This window comes from Chiloscyllium plagiosum, chromosome 35 (genome assembly GCF_004010195.1).
Source record: "Chiloscyllium plagiosum isolate BGI_BamShark_2017 chromosome 35, ASM401019v2, whole genome shotgun sequence".
NCBI classification, from domain to species: domain Eukaryota; kingdom Metazoa; phylum Chordata; class Chondrichthyes; order Orectolobiformes; family Hemiscylliidae; genus Chiloscyllium; species Chiloscyllium plagiosum.
The window spans coordinates 2,962,815-2,977,727 of NC_057744.1; the positions used below are offsets into that span (position 1 = coordinate 2,962,815).

Sequence of the window (14,913 nt, forward strand, 5' to 3'; positions counted from 1 at the left end):
CGTCCGTGAAAGATACTGTTATGTTAGTTTGAGGACAACTTCGAAAGTCTATTAGACTGATAGCTAGGGTAAGTACAGCAATTGACTCCAGGAGGATGATTATGCCCCACAGCATTACAGTAGTTAACATATATTTCATTACCATACAATATCCAATGTTCAGAGGAATAGATAAACATGCTCTGTGACAGAATCAAAACTTTCAGCAAAAGCACTCAGCTACAACAATGATTGTCAATTCTAATGCATACTTTGGAACTACCAAATTAAATTTCATTTTTAAAAATTCACATAAAATTTCAGCACAGATGGGAAGATATTCATCCTTCGAGCAACCATTTCAAAAAATCTGGCATTACTTGACTCAATTCAGCAATAAATTGTGAACATCAAATTGCTCAGTGCAATTAACAGCATTTTAACCTTCATTAGCTATTTTAAGTGCATTACATGAGCATTTTAAGGAGCTTGTTTATATTGAATGAATATAAAAATCAGCTAGAGATTTTATAGCTGTTTATCAAACCCTGTGTGCAAGAGGAATAAACCAACCTTTTTAATTAATGAGTCTTTATTTTTGTCCCAAATTCTACCTGACAGGCTTAGAGTATTACTGGTCTAAGTAGATAATTATGCACTGTAATCAGAATGCAAATTTTAATGTTCTATGCAAGCTGGGAATGAAATGGAATAATATTTCAAGAAACACACAAAGAAAGCTTAGTCCTTAAATCCACCTTCTATCTCTTTTAAATGGGCATGAAAATATATAAGGCTTCTGTTTACTCAAAACTGTTCTGAGTTTGACAGTGCCATATAGAAGGAGAAAGTGAGGACTGCAGATGCTGGAGATCAGAGCTGAAAAATGTGTTGCTGAAAAAGCACAGCAGGTCAGGCAGCATCCAAGGAGCAGGAGAATCGACGTTTCGGGCATTAGCCTGAAGAAGGGTTTATGCTCGAAATATCGATTCTCCTGCTCCTTGAATGCTGCCTGACCTGCTGCGCTTTTCCAGCAACACATTTTTCAGTGCCATATAGAGCCAAACAGTGAACAGCAGTTAAAGGGTTGCTAGGAGGCTGTTACTGATTGACATAGTGACCTATATATTTACTACAAGTGCTTTTGTTTAAACACTATTGTAAAATACAAACATGCAATCAGCAGCTAAATGTCCTCAATATCTTTTCTCTACTACCTTGCAAACTGAGAAAACAATATGAGGCCCAAACAAAATGGTATGAAATGCTGAACCAGTAATACAGCACTCCCAAGAGTAAATTACTGTGGATTTAATCAGCATAAGATGATAAAAATAATATTTTTGTGCCACTACTCTTGAAAGTTAGTTTTGTACCCACTGCAGTCCTTACTAATTATGAAGGAATATTGACAGCCTTTTGTCAAGTTAGCAGAAATGCAAGTTATGAAGTGAAAGCAGCAATGGTTTCTAACATAAAAAGTCTAAAAAGGAAATGCTAGCAAGTATGTCACGTCCTACAATAAACCACTTCTATAAGTTACATGTGTTTTTATTGCAGCATTGTATTTGTTGTCAACAACTGTATCTGACAAGATAGGCTATGGAACAACATTAAGATGAAAAATCAGCAAGCTCGTACATAAATAAGCTCCAGAGCAGCCAAATGAAAGTTCAGCAAGGGGTTCTCATGAAGTACAGCACATAAACCCTCTCAACTCTGCCAACCCATTATTGTGTATACAGAAAGAAACGAAAGGTGGTCAAGTATAGAAGTATACAGCTGGAAACAAGTGTAAGCAAGAAAGAAAGACAGCAAGAACAACTAAAAGTGTTAAAGCTGCCACAAGACCTCCAGCCAGTCTGTTTCCATGAGGGTCATGTGCTGTAGTGACAGCGTCCCTGCAGCTGGGCCAGAGGGTTTTGATTCTATTCCTATCCTGTCCTGGCATGTCATAACATGTCCAAACAGGTTGATTAAAATAAAAATATGCTGAGCACCACAGCTGAATGGGTTAAACTGCTTGCCTAATAAATAGGAAATCCTCAGTTTAAAATCTCAGTAATTTATTTATCAGAATCTTACAGTACAGTTGCAGTGTTCCTACCTCTGGGCTAGAAAATCCAGGTTTGGTTCCAGCTGCCCAAGATGCATCACGACAATTGATTAGGAAATCGTTTTCTTCTTGTCTGTTCTTTTTTCAAAGCTCTCCAATGCCTGTTTAAAGCTGTTAGTCGATTCTTGTCCATAGTGTCATGGGCATTCAAATCCTACTCATTACAGGTGAGTCTACAGAATGAACATTGGTGTGCTAATGGAGCCTCAATGAATCCACATCCAACACAACAACCAAAAATGCGGTCAGTTTTTAATCGCCAAAACAGAAATTTGACTGATTTCCCCTCCTGTGGGGGGAGTGATATTGAAGCATCTTCAATATTGCCTTATCTGGAATCTGCCAGTTCTGTACAGACCAAGAACTGACCTCAAGAATATCTGTTTTATGCACTCTGCTGACCACTGCCTTTACCTAATGAATGAACTATTGCTTATTTACAGATTTTGATTGAATCTTATTTTTTATATAGTGTGTTTCAGAACAGAATATCAGGCCACATGCAACTCATAACTAAAGAGCAAAACACAAAGTGTAGGTGGTGATCTAAAAATGCTTCATGGTCACAAAGAAACGGAGCAACACAGGAATAACCGAAAACAGGAGGAACAGAATTCTTTCAAAATATCTTTGAAATTCAACTATGAATTGACATCTAATATTTATCTTTGAAATCAGACATTCTAGCATCTCTCAATTTCTGAGTCAAAAAGAAATTCATCAATTGCAAATTACATCTCAGTCCCTTAGTCTTTACTTCTATCCCTCAATATTCAACAAAAAGTTGTTGGCTACAGTATTGAAAATTTCTGACTAATCTGGCATGCAAAACCCCTTAAGGGCGAGTTACACAAAGTTACAAAATGGAAATTGGTAAGCTTTGCATGATCCAGCTCAAATTTAAGATCTGGGATTTCCCCCATGGGAAGCAGTTTTGAATTCTATTACTATTTAAGATGCTTTAACCAGATTGCACCTCAAATGGTATAAATTCAAGAGAATATGAACTAAATTGATGTAGCCTGTCCTTTGTTACTCCTGTAAGATCTGGTATCATTTTGGGTGATCTTTCTCTTGAGATGCAATGTTCAAAGCTGAACAGGCAACAATGGACTATTGGGGACAGGCAATGAATGCTGGCGTAACCAACAACACCTACATCCAAAAATACCTAATTTCATCCAAAATAAAGACATAATCAGAAACAGGAAAGCCACTATTTACAGCTGTGTCGGCAATAAACATCACAATGATGTGCCAAAGTTTGAAGCTTTAATATTAATGCTATGTAGATTGCTTTAAAAAGCCATTTAAACATGCAAAATACATAAAATTTTAATCTCCTCTTTCTGTATTCTTCAACATGCTAAAGCGGATTACAATCAGAGCTGTTAATAGTCAGCATAAAATACTATGGGAGTTGGGAGATTTCAAAGTAATAAATTTGATCTCTCCACCTCTTTTTATGTATATCTGTATTAAAGTGTGCAAATTACAAGTATAGAAGTGAAAGGAATTTCAATTGCCAATTTGAGAACCCTTTTAATGCATTAATGTTTAGGCGCTGTATTAACCATGTTGCTTCCAGTTTCCACACCACAGAATGCAAAGTCATTAATTGTAAAGGCTGAAAAACTGGACATTATAAAAAACTCAATTTCAAACAGTCCATTTAAAACTGCTGTCTTCCACAGATGCTATAAAAAAAACCCCGCTTCCCCTGGGGGAAATTGGTAAGCTTTCCACAAAGCGTTGTACTTTGTATAACTCCCCCTTAAGAAGGGGTTTTGCATGCCAGATCAGTGGGAAATTTTCAGTCTTGTAGCCAACAAATTTTTGTTGATCAATGACGGATAGAAGTTCTATGGCCATGGTTCAATCCAGCTATCTTTACCAGCACTGTATTGTACCAGAACTCCAGAATTGCAGGAAATTGGGGAGCGGGAGGGGGAAATCCCTCTACAAGGCAGCTTCTAATCAACAAAAGATGTTCTCCACACCAGGTTTGCACAACAGGTCACAGTCAGAAACTCGAGAAAAGTTTTGTTAACTCTATTTCTCTCTCCAAAGATTCTTCTAATACCTGCTTAGCATTTTCCAGCATTCTGTTTTAACTCTCAGATTCTTTCCTTAGCCACTCACCTGAATAAATAAACCAAATTTGCCAGCTTGGGTCACCACATAAATATTCCTCAGTTACTCAGTTATTGTGAACTCAATTAAACACCACTTGAAGTGATAGTAACTGCAGTAGGCCTACCTACCCATCTTAGTTCTATATTGTGATTTTAGAGTTAGAGCAGAAAAATCACTTGCGAATTTAATTCACAGTTTTAACTTAAAAGTTACCTCTTTCATAAGTTCAGTTTTTACTGAAATGCTCCACGATATGAGGCATGGTACTAAAAAATACACAAAAGTTAAATGCTGTCAGCAAAAGTTAAAATAGACTGCAGCCTGGAATAGTTGGCGCAAATTCCTTTTGATAAACAAGAAAGATCGAGGACATCGTAGCAGGTTGATGCAATCAATTAATGAGCTCAGCAAGATGAAAAGCTGTATCAACCTGCAACAAGCTATTAACAGAAATTACTTCACATGGCCGTTCATTCATCTGCTTTACAGATAAACATTTTCACATTCCCATCTCTCTATCAGCATCCCAAAGGGACCATTCCCCCCACAACACCCTACTAAACTCCTCAGTTACCCCCGGCACCTTGTCCCACTACCATACACAAATAAAATTTGAAATAACAAGAACTAGAAATGCACAGTTCTCCATAATACTATTTAGATGCTGAATAACGTGCAGTATATTTCCAGAAAGCAGTTTTTCTGTTGTTTTTCCTGTTTGTCAGCATTTGTTATGAGTGTGTTGCTGGAAAAGCACAGCAGCTCAGGCAGCATCTAAGGAGCAGGAGAAGCAACGTTTCAGTTATCAGCCCTTCATCAGGAATGAAGCTCATTCCTGATGAAGAGCTGGTGCCCAAAACATCGATTCTCCTGCTCCTCGGATGCTGCCTGACCTGCTGTGCTTTTTCAGCAACACACTCTTGACTCTGATCTCTGGCATCTGCAGTCCTCCCTTTCTCCCAGCATTTGTTATGGTCTTACAACTGAATATCTCTTTCTGCAGTTTGTTAACATTAATTCACTCAAAAAAAAAATTGCTGAGCATAGCAGATAAAATGGAGGAGAAAAAAAGATCCCATAACATTTGAACTGACTTGCCTTGAACAAAGACAAAGGGGAAGGAAATATCTCAGCTTGAAGGAAAAAAAAGACAGATTTGAAATGAGAACAATTCTACACGTAATTGATGCTTTGCTCTCTCTTCTCAAAGATCACATTACTGGAAAATCTTCAATTGCATTTGGAATTGTTCATACTACAGTTAAGCACCAAAACCAAGGGGACACAGATATGTAGCTCATGGCTGCCTTAAAATCAGACATTGTTCTCTTAACCCACAGAACAAGGCAAATGCAAGGAAACAAAAAGAATAACTGCATACTCTTTGAAACACAATGTGGTTGTACGAATGCTTACATAAACCGCATCTCTGAAACGGTTATATAACACTTATCAGTACTTAGAGCACTGTCAACGAGCATTTTGAATACATGGACTAACACGAAGCACTCACCACTCCAAAAACATCTCATGGATTAACACAGATGTCCAGAAAGGACCACCAATCGCAGAAACAAAAAGTCAAACAACCTCAAACAAGTTCAGACCTTTGAAAGTAAAACACTTAAAATTTTATCACTGGTCTGGTCTCATTTGAAAAAAAAAGAGCAGGTAATTTAAAATCTGGAGAGTCCAAAGTTTGGCACAGTTTCAGTCCTCAGCTTACCAGATTTTCAGCATCAGATCTGTATTTTAATAGTAAAATTTTTCTTATACTTCCCTTTTAAGAGAAAGCTTTGAGAAAGTATATTCACAGGATACTCACCACTTTCTTTGTGGCAAACATGTATTTGTCTTGTAACTGAAAGTCATCTACTCCTTCCAACAGAATCTCACGTTTTTCATCAGTCTGAAAGAAGTCTGTGCTTTTAATGATACTGGAGGAACCCATTGGCTCATGTCGTTCAACATAAACTGTGGTAGACAAGTCATATGGTTCCACACCCCTGGAAAATTAAACACAAAGTATATCTGCAGTTTCCAAATACTGAATTAGTTTGCATGTAGAATTTGGTTTAGTAACTGACAGGTGCAGTGCCACTAAGAAAGACAGTTTTACAAATGAATAACCACATTCTGAAATTCTTCAGGTTAACCCATACTAAATCACCACAAACTACCTGCGCCTCTCTCTCAGCCGGCCACATAGCCTCAGTGAAGACATGGTGGGGAGAGACACATGGTATACCATCATTCTGACAGCCCTGAAAAAGGTAGGGTAAACAAAGTAGACAAAATGTTCAAAGGACTTATTAATACATCTTGCCCCAGTTGCAACTTGTTCTCTGCCAAGAACAGTTACCAGGCTTAAGAGATTCCAAAATGTAAAGTTCTCCAGAAAAGCTATGACTTAATGCAAACTTGGCAAAATATTTTTTAAAAAGGACCACATCAGGCTAACCTACTCCAAAGCAAATTTTCCTTCAACACAGCAATATCATCGGATTCACTGAATGGTCTTTTAGGGACGGGAATCTGCCATCTTTACCTAGCCTGGCCTACATGTGATTCACAGCAATGTAGCCGACTTTGAACTGCCCTTTGGGCAAGTAGGGATGTGCAATAAATGCAGGTCTACCCAGTGATGCCTACATTCCACAAACAAATAAAATGATATATCTACACTAACTGTAGCCTTGCAGCAATGTGATTAAACGCCAGTAACATGCATTTTGGACAATCATTCAAAATAGTTTATGTAAATATGCATACCAGTAGAAAGATTTAACATGCTCTTGAATCAAAATCCAAGTTCGTCCAAAGTCATCTGATTTCCAAAGCTGCAAGATAAAACCATACTTCACATTGGACATGCAACACTCAAATAAGAAAGGATCCTTAACAGATATCCTGAATAAAAATCATGTAGTGCTTACATCCTAAAGATTCAAATTTCAACTTGGCCTTTTGACAGAAATAAAACTGAGGAAGCAGTGAAAAACACTGGGCAACTTAATCACTCCATTCCTACCAATAGCAATTTTAAATTTGTAAGCATCACACATCTCCCAAGCCAAGGCAGTTATCTTTAAGATGATGATTGAGTTCCAATTGACTCAAAGGCACTGTCTTTTTAACTCCAGGGCTGAGAAAGGAGCCATGGTGGCTTTGCAACCAAAAACACTTAGATTCCAGAAAAGGACTCAAAGTAACTTTTCAACTTTATATTTTGGTTTTAGAGGAGGACTGATGTTTCTCTGGGTCCACAACAAAACAGTGTATCTCAGCTACTGCAGACTTTCTTCACCTCTCCCGAATGACTTACTGAAAATTGTACTTGCTGGGCAGACTCCTTGTATCGAATGAGAACATATATTCCTCACTTCAGGGAGGCTACATGGCTTCCTTTTGCTTCCAGAAAAGTATTCAATTTTGTTTTTGAGGAGTCCAATTGCTACACTTACGTATTATATGCTCTTGCTTACAGGTGAAAGCATTTGTATTAAATTCGACAGAACATCCATCTGTTATAGAATCATAGCATTTTACAGTACAGAAGGAGGCCACTTGACCCAACATGTGTGTACAGCTCCTGTAAGAGCTACCCAGCTAGTCCCATTCCACAGTCCTATCTTCATAGCCCCATACATTTGAATCTTTCAAAGATATATTCATATTCTTTCCACTTCAACAGTACGCCTTTGCTCCTTGAACTCTATTCAACCAAGCTAGCATAGCAATCAACAATCCCATAGGTGCAGGTCCTGGCCAAAAATAACAATACCTGTTTGTTTGGATGAGAACTGTCATAGCCCAGCACAAGATTGAAATCCCGACTATGCATAAGAAGATCAGTAGGACTGAATGGAATTTGGAAGCCTTGAATATCGTTGCAAAAGTTGAAAGTGATCCACAAGTAGTGATTTTTGATATCTGCAAACATGTACTAAGAAAACAGAAACAAAACTCATGAATGTGTGTATTTTTACCTTTCACAAAATAATCATCACAAAGCAAAAATACATTAACTGCATCAATAAGCTATTACAATGTACTTACTGCTACAATTATTACTAGAATGTATTTTTTTATGTTCAAAAATGGCATTTCCACAATATTGAAATGAGCAGTCCATTAGCCATAACACTTCAGGATCAAATTTCATAATGCAATATTGTACTTCCAACATTTAAAATTGTTTCTTTGGCACATTTAGACTAATTATATTTAATTTAAAAGCCACTAGAAGTACAAGAGCTTTTAAATGAGTACTTTTAAAATAAGCTATTCTACAAGATTCTTTTTGCTTCAAGTACACGGGTTTATAAAATCATGAAGGGTATAGATAAGGGTAATGGTAGGTGAGTTTTCTTTAGGCTGGTGGATTTCAAGACTTGGTGGCATGTTTTAAGAAGAGGAGAAAGATTTTGAAAAAGACATGGGGGCTTTTGATTTTTTTTTTTACACACACAGAGGGTGGGGTTCGCATGTGGAGTGAACTTCATGAGCAAGTGGTGGTTGCAGGTACAGTTCCAATGTGTAAAAGATATCTGGATAAGTACAAGAAGAGAAAAATTTTGGAGGGATATGGATCAGGAGCAGGCAGTGGGACTAATTTAGTTTGGGATTTTGTTCAGCATGGACTGGTTAGACCAAAGGGTCTGTTTCCATGCTGTACGACTCGAAGTATTGAAATCTAGACAACTACAAAACACATATGGAGTAGAATAAAAGATAAAAAAAACATTAATTATGCTGGAAGATATCTCACCAACAATAACTTTTCAATAGCATTTTTGTGACAGTAGTCTCCTCAAAGTACTCAAGCAGAAATACCTCTACAATTACCTGTTTTGGCAGTTTAGATTAGGTTAGATTACTTACAGTGTGGAAACAGGCCCTTCGGCCCAATTAGTCCACACCAACCCTCCGAAAAGCAACCCACCCAGACCCATTCCCCTACATTTACCCCTTTACCTAACACTACGGGTAATTTAGCATGGCCAATTCACCGGACCTGCACATTTTTTGGACTGTGGGAGGAAACCGGAGCACCCGGCGGAAACCCACGCAGACACGGTGAGAAAGTACAAACCCCACACAGACAGTTGCCTGAGTCGGGAAGTGAACCAGGGCTTCTGGCGCTGAGAGTCAGCAGTGCTAACCACTGTGCCGCCATGATTTTTAAATTGTTAATATGCTATTGATTCTACTGGGTGTTTTGAAAGACCTACAGATTGGACATCTGCATATTGCAACCGTTTTAGCAGGAACTTCTAGATGCAGATAACTTAATTCTTGAATCAACAATAAAACATTCCTCATGTTGAATAGAAAATTATGTAAATATAGGGCTTTTGCCCGAAATGTCGATTTTCCTGCTCCTCGGATGCTGCCTGACCTGCTGCACTTTTCCAGCACCACTCTAATCTAGACTGATTTCCAGCATCTGGAGTCCTCACTTTTGTCTATTATGTAAATGTAGCCAACCCAACATCAACGTGATATAAGAATTCAATAGTTCCATTTAAAATTTCAGTTACTAGTTTCTACCAGCTACTATTTTAGATACTATTATACACTGCAGAATATATATAAATGCATCAATATTCATCTTTTACCACTGTTGAACACTTTCAGGCTCCGTTTGAATAACTAGAATACCCACATTTTCATTGCACACAAAATAGTGTGCAAATAGGTTGTCATGTCACTGTGTAATTTAGGCATTTCAATTAACTGTGCATTAAACTCTTAAAAGATATGAAATTGAAATAAATTTATGGCTTCTTTCAACAATACAAAAGACTCCTCCCACCCCAGTTGTACTGTCTTCAACCCTCTTCCGTCAGAGTTTGACTACATGTATGAACAGATTCAAGAGCAGCTTCTTCCCCACTGTTATCAGACTTTTGAATGAACCTCTCAAATGTTAACATTGATCTCTCTCTCTGCACCTTCTCTGTGGCTGTAACACTGCATTATGCACTCTGTTCTGTTACCTTGCTGCACTTTGTATGGTACAATCTGCCTGTATAGCATGCAAAACACCACTGTTCACTGTGTCTCGATACATGTAATAATAAAACAAACTCAAGTGGCATTCCAGGAGCTACTTAAAATATCAACTAGCAGAATGAAATCCAATCACATGATGTAATTCTGAAACCAACATATGATGAGCATGCACAAATGAGGTAGCTGAGATAAACACCATTTATGAATGACTAGGCATAAATCTATGAAAACTAAAATAAATTCATTACAAAAATAAACTAAACTGGATTAAGGGCTAAAATTTCAACATAGGAGTCTTAGGTCAGGTTGTCACAGTCATACAGCATGAAAACAGACCTTTTGGTCCAACTAGTCTATGCTGACCATGTTCACAAACTAACCTAGTCCCACCTGTCTGTGCTTGGCACATTTCCCTTCTATCCTTTCCTATTCATGTACTTATCCAAATATCTTTTAAATGTAACTGTACCCAAATCCACCACTTCCTCTGGCAGTTCATTCCACATAGTAACCACTCCGTAAAAAGGTTGCCCCTCGTGCCATCTCCTTTTACCTTGAAAAGAAAAGACCCCTCGTTTTGAAGTCCACGCCCACCCACCAACCTTAGGGAAAACAGCTTTGGTATTCACCTTATCTATACCCCTCATGATTTTGTAAACTTCTATAAAGATCACCACTCAACCTCCTACATTCCAGTGAAAACAGTTCCAGTTTATCCAGCATAATTTTATAACTCAAACACTCCATTTCCCAGCAATATCCTAGTAAATCTTTTCTGAACCCTTTAATAATATCCTTTGTATAACAGGATGATCAGAACTGCATACTCAACTCCAGAACAGGTCTCACCAACATCCTGTACAACCTCAATATAACATACTCAAGGTGGTCTGAGCAATGAAGGCAAGCATGCTAAATGCCTTCTTAACCACCCTGAAAATGTGTTGCTGAAGAATGTCGATTCTCCTGTTCCTTGGATGCTGCCTGACCTGCTGCGCTGTTCCAGCAACACATTTTCAGCTCTGATCTCCAGCATCTGCAGACCTCACTTTCTCCTTCTTAACCAACCTGTCTACCTGCGATGCAAATTTAGAAGATTTACATACCTGAACCCTTAGATCACTTTGCTCTAAAACACTACCCAGGGCCCTACCATTAATTGTACAAGTCCTGCCCTTGTTAGTTTTACCAAAATGCAAGACATTCACATTTATCCAAATAAAACTCCATCTACCACTCCACAGTTCATTGATCCAATTGATCAAGATCCTTTTGTAATCTTAGATAACCTTCTTCACTGTCCACTATACTCCCAATGTTTGTGTCATCTACTAACTATGCTTTCTATATTCTCACCTAAATCATTTCTATAAATGACAAAAAAAAAGTGGACTCAGCACTGATCCCTGTGGAAAACTGCTGGTCACAGGCCTCCAGTCCAAAGAACAATCCCCCACCATCACCCTCTATCTCCTACTGTAAAGCCAATCACATATGTAACATATTAAAAGATCAAGTCATAACTTGCAAACAAAGGTATTTTTACCCAACAGATGTATAAACTATTTATTGGATTTAAGAAAATGTAATAGTCATTTGTTTGGCCAATATCTACCCACTGCTTGTAATGCAGTATTACAGAAGAGTACTATGGTAACCACATTCTCTATTTAAATGTCTGTTTTCAGGGACAACATTGCATTTCAAGACCATCCTCTGAGGCTGAATTTACAATTAGCAGCCCCTGACAAGTGAGTGCACATTTCAGATATTAAAAAAAATGAAGAAAGAATATTGCCTCCCAGTTGGTGGCAATTACACAATCAAAGAAAAAGTACAGTACAGTGCACAACGACACACATTCTCAGCTAAATGCCAAGGGAAATTTCCAATCTCAGCAAGTCCTACAGGAAAGTATTTTGTTCTTCAAGATGAAAGAGTTTCAGGTTTCCCTTTTCCATATTCTAAACAATAGTCCGAGCTGCCTCATGTTCAATCCTCTGAAATAGAGGGCTATGCTAATATAGAACATAGAACAGTACAGCACAGAACAGGCCCTTCAGCCCACAATGTTGTTCCGACCACTGATCCTCATGTATGCACCCTCAAATTTCTGTGACCATATGCATGTCCAGGAGTCTCTTAAAGGTCTCCAATGACCCTGCCTCCACAACTGCTGCTGGCAACGCATTCCATGCTCTCACAACTCTCTGTGTAAAGAACCCGCCTCTGACATCCCCTCTATACTTTCCTGCCTCTCACTACCTTGTATACCTCAACCAGGTCCCCTCTTCTCCTCCTCTTCTCCAATGAAAAAATGCGAGCTCAGACAACCTCTCAATTATGACAAACATAATTTAATACTAGACACTAAGGTAGCTAAAAACATGGCAATCATAACCACACCTAATCAAAGATTTATATATCTTTAACATTCCCTCAACTCATACAGTAATGCCCTTCTTTATAAAATCTTCAATGGCAGACTATTGATTAGCTTGAACTTAGTCCAAATAGAGAATGAAATTGAAAGGGAGAAAGAACCAATGTAAAAAGATAGTCACTGAACAGAGGCTAATTCTGATAATGCAGCAGCCCTTTAGCATTGGAGTGAATGTGCTCAAGCATCTATTGTGGTGCTCAAATCCACAACCTTCTAACCCAAAGATCAGCTAGCTAGCAGAAAATGAAAGATACAAGAGAACCTATAGTAATTAGGAAAAACAGACAACAAAATAAGAAAGCAGAAAAGGCAATGCCATACAGCTAATTAAATTTATCCTGTTTTAATCTATGGATTTTTTAAAAAATTACCCACTATTGAATCTGCAGTTCCAGATAGTTCGCCAATTTGTCTATACACATTCTCCAGTTTCTCACATCAAACTTTGATCACCTTTCCTTTATCTCTTTCTCTTTTCTCTTTCACGTTTTTCTTTTTATTCCAATTTGTGCATTTTTATTTGCACTGGTCATTGTGAGCTCCAATGCTTTCATGGATCAGATCAAGATCAATAGAGTCAAGAAGGTGTAAGGTGCTTTCCTCCAATTCTATGCCTTCCTGATTGTGCAACCAGGACCCAGCATGTACCTATATTATATCTTTTAATGCTACTACGTCATAATTTTGCCAGAGGACTTTTTGCCAGATATTTGACAGAAACAGGCCATTCAGTCCAATAGGACCATGCGGTGTTTTTACTTTTCACAAGTTTTTGCATCATGGGTCCATAACAAAATAAACTTGCTCCCTAGTCATCTACTTATCAAGCTAGCCCCTAAATGCATCCACCTTTTCACCTCACAAGGCACTGAGTTTCATTTATCACCACTGAATAATAATAATTTTAAAAAAGTTTCTCTTGATTTCCTATGAGATTTTAGTGACTAGCTAATAGTTATAGCACATTTAAAAATGGAAACACCTTCGCCACACCTACCCAATCCCTTCATTTAAAATAGCTGCCATCAGGTCACTGTGGCCTTTACTGAAGGTAACAACCCATTAACTGCTGCACTCCAATATCCACTCCCAATTCTTCCCTCCCTTCTATATTACTGTGACTTCCTGCAATTCTTGCACTTTCTGTTGCAGTCCTTCATTCTTGTTTTGCAACCTGTCAACATTCCACAACATTGCAGACAACAAGTCCTGGCAAGATCAATCAGAACTAGCATACAGGAGGGGAGGAATAAACAGTGAGCAGACGATGAATGAGATGATGAACTAGTGGCAGCAGAAAGCAAGGTTAAAAGCTTTGGCCTAATTTTACTCATGGTAAGGCGGATGATTTGGAAAAGATTCTCTTAGTTTGTAGGAGAGGTGAAGAAGGGGAAAAGGATATTGAGAACCAGCCATGCAATTCAGGTAAATTTAGGACAACTGCAGTAAATGCAAATTAACTCTTAATGCAGCTAAACAACATACATTTCTAGCATTTCACATATTACTTATCACACTGATTAACAACATCAATAGGGTTATCATCTTGCAGCTAGCCCAAGTGTCTTACAAGGAAGTTCACATGTAGGATCCAAAACACAGAATAACAAAGTTTGTGTAAAGATTTGTAACTCAGGTGCCAGATGTTGTAGCTGTAGGTATGTTCGCTGAACTGGGAAGTTGATTTGCAAACGTATTGTCCCCTGTCTAGGTGATATGTTCAGTGCTGTGGAGCCTCCTGTGAAGCGCTGCTGTACTATCTCTTCTGGAATTTATTTGGTTCTGTTCCTGCTTTCAGTTGCCGGCTCCGGTGACAAGAACCACAAATTTGACTGGGACAACACAACAATCATTGGACAAGCCAAACAGAGGACAGCCAGAGAATTTCGAGAAGCATCGCACTCATCCACAGACTCCATCAACAAGCACATTAACCAAGACCCACTAAACGGGCCACTACAATGAACAACCAGAACCAGCAACCGGAAGCAGCAGGAACAGAACCAAATAAATTCCAGAAGGCACAGTACAGCAGCACTTCACAGAAGGCTCCAAAGCACTGAAGATGTCACCTAGACAGGGGACAAAATGTCTGCAAATCAACTTCCCAGTCAGCAAACATACCCACAACCATGACATGGAGTAACAGTCAAGAAGAAATGATACTAATAGCTATAAGCTTTCTATCAGACAGGGAGGCCGTTCTTAAGAATTTATGGAA

General features: G+C 38.3%; 1 protein-coding gene across 2 annotated transcripts in view; it reads right to left on the reverse strand.

Annotated features, from left to right (window-relative positions):
- The window catches only part of sorl1 (sortilin-related receptor, L(DLR class) A repeats containing), a 189,525-nt gene that overhangs the window by 107,265 nt on the left and 67,347 nt on the right, over positions 1 to 14,913 (reverse strand). For both annotated transcript variants that reach the window (XM_043676455.1, XM_043676454.1), the window contains exons 4-6: positions 8,016 to 8,177; positions 7,004 to 7,071; positions 6,057 to 6,237 (exon numbers count right to left, since the gene is read on the reverse strand). In XM_043676455.1, the coding sequence (XP_043532390.1) occupies positions 6,057 to 6,237; positions 7,004 to 7,071; positions 8,016 to 8,177 (411 nt within the window). The remainder of the gene's footprint in view (positions 1 to 6,056; positions 6,238 to 7,003; positions 7,072 to 8,015; positions 8,178 to 14,913) is intronic.